This window comes from Perna viridis, chromosome 2 (assembly GCF_037379345.1).
Source record: "Perna viridis isolate PV_CMFRI_1.1 ecotype Kerala chromosome 2, ASM3737934v1, whole genome shotgun sequence".
Classification (NCBI taxonomy): domain Eukaryota; kingdom Metazoa; phylum Mollusca; class Bivalvia; order Mytilida; family Mytilidae; genus Perna; species Perna viridis.
Window position 1 is genome coordinate 12,903,836 of NC_142446.1, and position 10,623 is coordinate 12,914,458.

The 10,623-nt window shown below is 31.1% G+C and overlaps 1 protein-coding gene across 1 annotated transcript; it reads right to left on the bottom strand.

The window, feature by feature from the left end:
- Positions 1-11: 11 nt before the first annotated feature.
- Positions 12-10,597, bottom strand: LOC148623686 (ATP-binding cassette sub-family G member 5-like). Its single transcript, XM_088565724.1, has 11 exons — positions 10,491-10,597; positions 8,160-8,409; positions 7,718-7,950; positions 7,005-7,137; positions 5,907-6,176; positions 5,388-5,607; positions 4,415-4,614; positions 2,146-2,284; positions 1,468-1,653; positions 1,049-1,167; positions 12-744 (listed from the first exon to the last, which is right to left on the bottom strand). The coding sequence occupies exons 2-11, from the start codon at positions 8,401-8,403 to the stop codon at positions 578-580; spliced, it is 1,911 nt and encodes a 636-aa protein (XP_088421850.1). The 5' UTR covers positions 8,404-8,409; positions 10,491-10,597; the 3' UTR covers positions 12-577.
- Between the last annotated feature and the right edge of the window lie 26 nt (positions 10,598-10,623).

Below are 10,623 nucleotides of genomic sequence, written 5' to 3' on the forward strand. Positions count from 1 at the left end.
ATAAAACGAAGAAACAGCAAAATTTTATTGTAACAAAGTATTAATAACATCATCAAAATATTGATATATATATATATATTAATGGTCAATTTCAAATGATTTAAACAGCATTAAACACATGTAATATCACAGTAAATATAACATGATACACATCAATATAAATTAGCAGCTGGGCATTTGGTTTGACTTAATTATTATCTTGATCTAATAATTTGTTAAGGAAATATTTATGCAAATAAGTTATAGTATGGTGTATTTGTTTACTATCCTTATATGTATACAAATTTGCACGTTAGTGGAAAAAAGAACGGATTTTATTTTCATCATTGATATTGCGCATATTTAACACAGTGTTATTATGAGGCTGTATAAAATACCATAGGTTTTACATGTAGGAAGTTACATGACACAGAAGCAAATTATAGCACTAGTCTTCTTTATTATCCAAGCTAATCCTTGGAACTAAGTACACTTTATTTATTACAGCCCTGAAATTCGATATCACTGACACCATCTGTACGAACGTTTATATAAGTTATGAGATCTATTATTAGTTCGTGTCTATATTCCATAAAGATCAGTGCAGATTTGGAATCCCTCTAATCCTGAATGCTAATATGGTAGATATGATAAAGAAAACGATAAACCCCCCTAACGCATAAAAGTTTCTTTGCATATTGTCAACGGAATGTGGATAAAATTCGTCAAGATACAGGTCTCCTGTTGGATATTGACAAGGTACTCCTGTTAAAATAAATAGCATAAAACTATTAAAAACATTCCTTTTAAAAATGTCATGCAGTTCACTTTTCACTTTTTGATAGCAGAAATATGGTCTTATATATTCTGAACAATCGATTTCGTAGGAGTCTTTTATGCGCAGGTATTAAAAAACAACTTGCGATTTATTTTTAATAAATCTTAAAGCAAAGGAATAACAGAACTTCATGCCTTTTTTTTTAAATATATCTGAGGAGAAAACTAATTATCTACTTTAATTTATAAGGAAAGAACAGAATTTTCTTTGAAGTTTTAAAAAAGTATATACCCGCATTGCAGCTTATGTTCAGCTCATGAAATTCGTTTGCCACAATTATTTCAGCACCATATTTCATTGGAATGGCCCAGCTCAACCAAGAAAAGATTTCAAGTATATCTGGCAATGTTCTAAAAGTACATTCAAAATTATAACTTTAAATGCCATTGCTAAATACATTTTTGCTTTGTTTCATCTCGTTTCGTGTTTGTTTTATACTTGTATTGAAGTGATGGCCCTATCATGCAATTCATTATTTGATATCCTATTGTTAGTATGGTGTATCTGTTCTAAAGAGTATTTTTCTATATAATATGCACTCGATATGAACTTAATATAACGCGTTAAACGTAAACTGTACTGCAAATAAATAGATTCACTAGCAATCAAAACACTAACAAGTGAGTAATCACTGAATACTTTATACACACCTGATAAATCCTGCTGAAAACAGAGTAGTTGCAGATATAAACAATGATGCAACGCTTTGGGACACTTGTGCAGTGTAAAATACTCCCATTATGCCAATTGTCATGATTTCGCCAATAAAATGCAGGAGTGAAACGTCAGCATAAAAAATTCCAAACCTCTGCCAAGATGGTTGTAGCCCAGTAGCCCTGTATGAATAAGAAATCTTTCACAGACTAAAATGATTTCCATATCAAGAAATATATGGCAGTTAAGTTCCATATCATGAAATTATATGGCAGTTAAGTTCCATATCAGGAAATATATGGCAGTTGTCCCATATCATGAAATATATGGCAGTTAAGTCCCATATCAGAAAATATATGACAGTTTAGTCCCATATCATGAAATATATGGCAGTTAAGTCCCATATAAGAAAATATATGGCAGTTAAGTCCCATATCAGAAAATATATGGCAGTTAAGTCCCATATCAGGAAAAATATGACAGTTAAGTACCATAACATAAAGATGGTATAAAATCTTCAAGAAGAACAATCTTTCCCATCTTCATGTTTTGTTCCAACTTAGTAAGATGTGTGTTGCTATTAAAAGATCTTCTGTTAACCAATTATTTATATTATATATTTCATTTATTCGAGGAAAAAATCACTATTTTCGGTATGTTGTTTACTTACATACCAGTACACAATCATAGAAAACAGCAAGCTAGAAAGACCATGAAATGGTATGATGTGGAGAATATAGGAGATTATGAATGTTGTAGTGGAATATAATCCGTCTCTACATTCTCTGTAGTACAGATCCCGTAAAGGAGGAACTAGAAATAAAAATTGAAATGATGACACAGACTGCATGGCATTTGTAAAGTGATAGTAACAACAATAATAATAACAACATCAACAACGATGATAATAAAGAAAAAAAATCTTTATTCGCAAAACACAATTACAAAAATTGATCATAAAATTTCATTTACATTGTACAAATAGTATATGCATAAAGTACGTTTAGGCAGTACAAATTTTTTTATGAAATAAAAATAAAAACATAAATTGAATTTTGAATTTGAAGTATACTACTGTCCAATGCTCATATCTGATAGTAATCAGTCGACAAATTTGTAGGAAATTAATTCCTCTTAGCTTAAAATCTTTAAAAAAAACGAAGGAAGCCAAACTCGGGAATATAAAAAAGGACTATCTGTCCCAAATAACTGGAGATAAAGGATACTACAGACACTGCGATGTGAAATCAGCCTAATATCTTGACATACACTTAGAATTCGATGATAAAACAAAACTACTGACCAAACTTTACGACAAACGCGATGACTATTCATTCAGAATTGTCAACTTTCCTTTAATCTGTGCCAACATCCCTTCAGTACCTGGTCCATGCTCCCAGTTTTTAGTGGAGTCCGAGTTGCTCACTTGCTGTTGTTGCTTTGTATGTATTATTTTAGTTAATTTGTGTTCTTTGTTGTGTGTGCCTGTTTTCCATGTCTGGTCTTTGTCCCTGGATTGCTTTCGTTTGATTACCGCTAGAACCTTGGTTCCCTTGATTGCTCTTTCAAGTTAATAAGGTGAGTCTATACCTTGTTCGATGTTGACCTGTCAGGTTTTTGACTTGACATTCATATAACAACTTGGTTTGCATTTAAATGAATAGTACGAAGAACTAAAATCAATTATTTTGGATTAAAAATAGAGATTATTGCTTATGTTAGATAATTTCCTTCACATATGCTAAAAGCGTTTAAAGGTACATTTTCTCTTTGTGATATCAGAAAATATATGGTGAAATTATACTTCTCTTCCTATTTTATGATGCTTGCAAAACAACTTTGAAGTCTAAAGTATTCTCCTGGTGATTGAAGACGTGTTTAACTTTTATACATTTAAGATAATGTTATTTTCGAGGTCTTACAATTCAGATTAACAAGACCATTATTTGTCTTAATATGAACCATCAGATTTCTTTTATAAATTTCGTATGGAATTGTTCTCCTATTTGGAAAAAGGAAATATTTTGTTCTTAAATATTACGTTTTATTTCTGTATATTTGGGAAAATGTTAAGATTTTAAATCAATAAAAATATTCAAAAGAATTGGACAAAATAGATTACAGAACAGTTGTTCTATCACCCGACAAGGATGATTTTGTCAATTGTTCTTTATAACTTAAAAAAGGATTTTCTATCGTTTTCCATACTTATTAATACATGTTCAGTTAAATCAAAATTACCATTGAAAATGTAACATCCACTCTAGTAACAACATTTCAGCACTGTATATATAACATCATCAAATGTAAACTCATTTGGTTCTCATGGTGCAGATGGATACACTACATCTGTACACGAGTTCGTGATGACGACCATAAAATTTCTGTAGTAATGACTTCAATCTTGTCCCTGTCCCAGAAGCCTAATTATAAAAAGTCTAACGCGATACAAAAAGTTTGCATAGTTACGGCAAGCTCTGGTATAAAGTATGAGTTAAGATACGAAAATTCCATACGCAGGGGCTGAAAGGCTGTTGCAACAGATGACGGGAAAGTTGACAATACGGAAAGAAAAGTCATCGCGTTTGACGTATAGTTTGGTCATTAGTTTTCCTTTACCTTCGATCTCTAAGTGTAGGTCAAGCTAGGAGGCTGACAGTGTCTGTAGTATCCTTTAACTCAAGTTCTTTGTGTAATGTACGATGTATCAAATCCCCAAAACTAGGATTGCTTATACGTCATCTATATAGCGGAAACTAAGATCAAAGGATCTGGCTTAACGATATTCCTTCCTTTGAATTATATCAACTATAAAGTAAGCCTCATACGAGTGAAGGAAGTTTGTTGAAAAACGCATCTACCACGAACACAGTGAATAGTTATGCTGTAAGTAAACCTTTATTTTTACATGATATAATCAGATAGTTCGTATGATATACTTACAGACAGCTACAGGAACTAAAATAGCTACAAAAAGAGGAACATTGGTAGACTGGTACAGAAGACCCATTCGGTCTTGTATGGACTCCTGGTTATTTTTCAGACGACCAAGGAAAGCCAGTATAAAAGGGACATATAAAGTCAACATAATAAGTCTGGATATATAAATAGACCTGTCTCTCCAAAGGTTAACCAACATTCTCCTGTGGAAAACAAAACAACAAAAACTATGGAAAAAAAACGGACATGATGAAACGCAACAAATGCAACACATATAACTCAAATCCAAGACAGTAAACCAACCGATTTTGTATGCGATTCAGATTCACGCCGTAATTGAAAAATCATTGATAAATAACTTGGATCAACCGAATATTTGAATAAGTTTGATAAAAAAAATGTATTTACTTATAAGACGTAAGCTGCATCATTACAGATTTGACTACGAGAACAAAGACCTTTAATAAAAAGACAATAATATATTTACCCAGCCCACATTTAATAGGTTTGTTTTGTACACCCAACCCCATTACCTAGGGTTGTTTTGTATAAATGAATCTATTTCGATTACTGGTTTTAGTTGCATATTCTTGTATCTGATTAGCTTTTTCAAAGATGTATTTTCAAGATATGTGGTATATGTTTTGGACACGCAATGTATATACCATATTATATTTATCTTTAACCATAAAACTACCATCTCTAAATAAAACCTCATATTTTTTTATATATTTTACGGACGAATTAATTGATGCATCATAAAAGTGTTCAATTATCAAATTATTCCAAGTTAAAAGTCATTGATAACACCATTTTATGCAGTTCTGTTGGCAATATACATATATGAAGACTCAAATGAAAATTATTTTGATTTATCTCATCTTTCCTCTCTTTTAAGCGAGTTATGATTTGACAAATTATTCACGTCCGTTATGTCTTGTCTTGTATATTCTATTTAAATATATCTTTTAATTACCTGATAAGACATGACATTACAGTAAAAACATGTGGTGGATGTGGTCTATGTAACTTTATCATTGTACTTCTAGATGTAGGTTTCATGGTGTCTTCTTCTATCCTCTTTAAGATTTCATTTTGTACTTTTGAGCTGGAGTAATTAAGTATGAGATTTTCCACTCTGGAGAAGGATGTTACCTCTGAATTGTTATCACGTCTATCAATACTGGATAGATCAACTAGCAAAAAATATAACTATCTTGATGCTTTAAATACTAGTATATGTTTTGTTTAAGTTGTCATAATTCTAAATGAGGGAAAAAAATTTGAACAAAACACAATAAAAATACTGCAATTGTCTACAATATATCTTGAAACATACTGAGGTTTACAAACATCTACTTGACATTGGCTTCTAAAAGACTAATTACTTTTCTTTTGGAACCCTTCTTTATTATCATTTTTGTATTTTTGAATATAATATTAAAACTTTCTAATTTAAAAATCCATAGAACCAAAAGCTCTGAGTTATAATTACCGAAATGGTCAAGAGGATTTGCGTAAATTGGACAAGGGTATCCAAGTTCCCCAAAATAATCCACCATTTCGTTACCCCTTCCAAAATATACGACTTCTCCCATGCTCAGCAGACAGATTTTGTCGAACAGTTTAAACACATCTGAACGTGGTTGATGGACGGTCATAACCACTATTTTGCCGGCGTGGGCAATTTCACTAAGGCTTTTAATCAAATTCCGTGTAGTATAACTGTCTAATCCAGTTGTTGGTTCGTCTAATAACAATATTTCTGAAAAATAAATAATTTTATCCATGGTTTGCATCAGGTCTTAAATTTTTAGAATTTTGACCAAACAATGTTTATTGGTCACACTAGACCAAAATTTTGTGAAATTAAATGTTACATCGTAAAAATAATTAAATACAGTATTATACATTGATTCCTGAAACTAAGTTAGTTTCATTCATTTCAAACGTTTGGTAATAGGCTAACCTTTTTAACTGTCTGACACTAACTTTGGTAATTGTTTATTCCATTTTTAACCGCAAGGATGTATGTCAATTTAAGAAGAGTAATCGGTTAATATCTTTTTTTATCGAAAGATATCCGACACTTTCATATTCTCTTTTAAACCAAGCATTGCTGACACTTTAAATAGGTAATTGGTTACTCTCTTTAAAGCCGAAAAAATGTGATAACCGGTAATTCTCTTTATATCAGATCTTATCTGATTCGTTTATTATAATAACCGATATGGTAATTGATTATTTCTTTATATCCTAACTTATATGAGTCGTTTAGTATGATTCGACTGTTCTCTTTCCAGCGAAATATATCTGACATGTTTTAATAAGTAATCAGTTAGGATTACGGAACAAATGAAATATATAAATAAATTGTAATTATTAAAATAAAGTTTGTTTGCAAATTATATCCTTCATTTTAGTCATAGCTCTGTTGGAATAAGAAAAATTCGTTATTTTTATGAATTTGGAATTAAATGATAAACTTTATCAGTACATTTTATACTTAATAATGTGAACTTGCCGTTCAAAAAAAAAAAAAACATAATTTGGTTCAAACTAAACAGGATTATTTACTTTTTTATCGACTCACTCGGGTTTTGTAAAAGTTGAATTGCAATAGTTACTCTTCTTCTTTCACCGCCTGATATTCCCCGATCTATAGAACCACCTACTTTAGAGTCTGCCACCTGTTTAAGACCCATATCTAAAATCACTCTATTCACCTACAAATTGATAAAAGGCCTTCAACACTCGGATATATTTGTCATTCTTGTACTCAAGAAGTTTTAATGTACATATAAAATACATAAAGATGTATTAAAAAAACAAATATATTGACGTTTTTTGTAAGTTTCATATTCAGCGGGTATTATGATTGACTCTTGGCTGATGTCATTATGAAGTAGTGTTTTCTCTTACTTTTTTATTATTCTATATATTTTCTATCGGCTAATATTATCCCAGTTAATATTTATTGAATATTTTATGTGAAGTCCATTGAAGCTACATGGTAATTCCCATAAAAATAACGAAGTCGAGCAAAAAGAACGCATGAAAAGAAACACTATGTACAAAACGGAAAACTCAAAAAGAAGTATTAGAAGTATTTGAGAATTATAGAACAAAATCGAGTTGATCGTATTCCTATCGTCTCGAAAGTGCAATTAAAAAAATGTATACGTAGTTTCTTAGAATTTGAAAGTATAATTTAGTGCTCACAGCAGCTGAAATATTAATAGTTCTAGAAATATTAAATTATTAAAAGAAATTTCTTATGAAACTGCTAAAAATTAAATATCACACCTCTGCGTCGATTTCTTTGGTATTACAATGTCCCGGTAGTCTTAGTATTCCAGAGTATCGCAAAGTCTCTCTCACAGTCAAATTGTGCAACAGACGATCAGCCTGCATGACATAAGCAGCATATTCGCGAATCACTTCTGGTGTACAAAGGCAGTTGTTAAAATAAACCTGTCCTGTCAATTTTCCTGTGTATCTAGATGTAATGACATCTAATAGCGATGTTTTTCCTGAACCTGCATAAAAAGTAAAACTAATCATGGAAGAACAAATATACCATGTAAACGTGCATCGAAAACGATGTTGTGAAACGCGGCTTTAGCATGATTACTTTGAGAAGATAATATAATACACTGTTTTGGATTGAAATAATTCTTAAAAACATAACAATAAGTTACATGAGTTACTTTTTTAAAAAAAATTATCAAAATTTATGAAGACAGACCTGAACTGCCTAAAATTGCAGTCATTTCACCACTTTTAAACTGTATATTTATGCTATTTAGCACCGATTTCGTCTGTCTTTTTCTCAAGCAAGCCCCTTTCCACCACGGCCCAACAAACTCTTTGATCTGATAGTTAATATTGAGCAAACTTAGCGACGGTATGACATCTCTTGTGTCATCATCTGGATCTACGATAGTAGTACCACACTGTTTCAGGTAGCTAAAACATTGGTTATTAGCCATCAGCACCTATGGAATAAAGTTTGTATAAATGTTATAATTAGTTATTATGTAGTAAAGAGTTAAAGGTGCCGAACTCCTGTCATAATGAAAACGGTATATTTTTGTAATATATTTTAATTCTGAACGTCTAATATGCTTGAACACAACCCTACATTAATACGCATTTAATATTTCCAATATCTGTGTTAATTTCTTTTTAAACCTTACTGGAATCGAAAAAAAAGTTGATAAGATAACAGATGTGTAATACTTTTAAAGATCTACTTTAAAATTCTCTGTGTGACTTCACTGCTTCCCAGTTTAAGTTGGCTACATTTTGAACATATTGAAATGTAACTATAACAACCAGTCGGATTATTTTTAGAAACTTCCATCATCCTTTCAGAAACATCTGTGGTGTGTAGATTGAACCTAAATTCACACTGTGAAACCTCGTCTGATTATGTTAACCATACCTTATCAAAGGTGAGAAAAAAATAGTCCTCGATGACCCTATAACAAGCAGATGACATCGTACTGACAGACGTCTTGCGAAAAACATTTTAAAATCATGGTTTCATTTTTTTTCGAATGAAACTTAATTAGCGAACCTTTAAACATTTTTTACACTACATCAGTTCTATTGTTGGAACGGATTTTGAATACGTTAGCAAAAGTAGGTATAGTTAAACAACACTATTAACATCCTTGCCTTGATTACAGCATATAGACTAGTCACAAGTCGATGTAGTAGAACGGTAGAAAATTGACTCGTATCGAATTGTATAAAATACAGTGCTGGTTGAATATATAATGATACAGATATATTTTGTATACGAAAAAGTCGTGCAGTTTATGGCAACATGCGTACGATAATAACTGATTAGGTTGGAATATTGAAACAGAACCAAGAATAGCTAAAGACTGTATTATAAAAAGATAAATCATTGTGTAATAGCATATTTTCCCACTAACATTTCTTTTAAAGAATAGAATTTAAAAATTTGTCAACAAAAGAAAAGATCACACTTCCACACTAAATAAATTCATTAGCTAGTTTTCATCGATTACTACCTTTCGAAAGATCAATATGTGACGTCACCAGTAAGACCGGCTTAATCCCTGGCATTGACGGCTGTTCAGAAGAAATGGTGAGTTACATTTTCATCTCTTTCCTCAACAGCACATTATTTTAATGTAGAGACCGTAAATCATTTATCGTAACTGTGGAAGGGGTATTAATTAATACAGATATAAACGTATTGTGTGTTGCATAAACACGTTCTTCCTGTAAAAATACGGATATTATTTATTCTTAAAATAGTCAATAGCTGTATTCGAATCTATATAAGGCACCGTCTAGCGCCTGTCTGGTATCGGGATGATTAATCATTACTGTTCTTTTGAAATGACCAAATTAAAGAAGATGAACATTACATTTTTTTCTCTTTAAATTATTGCATTAGATAGAATGTGAATGTTCACTTTCCGAAAGTTCTTTATCTTGTTAGTCGATTTAGTTTAAAATTAAATATATAAAAGTCATTTTCAACTGTTCACTCTTAAAAAAAATCGATCCTTGAATTTAAGAGATTTCGGTATTGAGTTTTTAATTCTTAAGTAAATGGTCGAATGTTTAATCGAGAAAAGTAAATTTTACACATCCGAATCATAATCTGCTAAGGACAGATATTGAGTGTATAAATGAAAACAAAGTATGTTAAGTACTTAGAGGTTGGAAGTCGGTTATCTTTATCGCTAGTTTTACATTCTTTAGATACTAGATGCAAGATATACTATATAAGGTGAATGGTTAAAAATTGCCCATAGCACAACATTAAAGCTTGGCAAACTAAGTTGTTCAAAACAGCCTGTTCACTTTATCGTTTTACTTCCTATATCAAAATAGAAAATTACTTTGTTCCTGGTCAATACACACCGTGTTCAACCCATAACCTTTCATTCGGGAATAATTATATCAAATAGGAAGTTACTCAGATTCTTCTTTCCATGAAATGTATAAGATGAATTGAATTGTAGATCTACTTAATCTAGTTTCTTCACTAATATTAAGTATAGTGCTCTTTTATAAAACTATTCCGACCTACCTTTTCCAAATCTTGTTTGGGTTACTACCTCAGCAGTTATCAATTTTTGATCTGTTATCAATATGTAAATGTCTGGTGTACACTGTAATTTTGACAGCGATATGGATACAGTTACATAAACTAGCAACAGAAA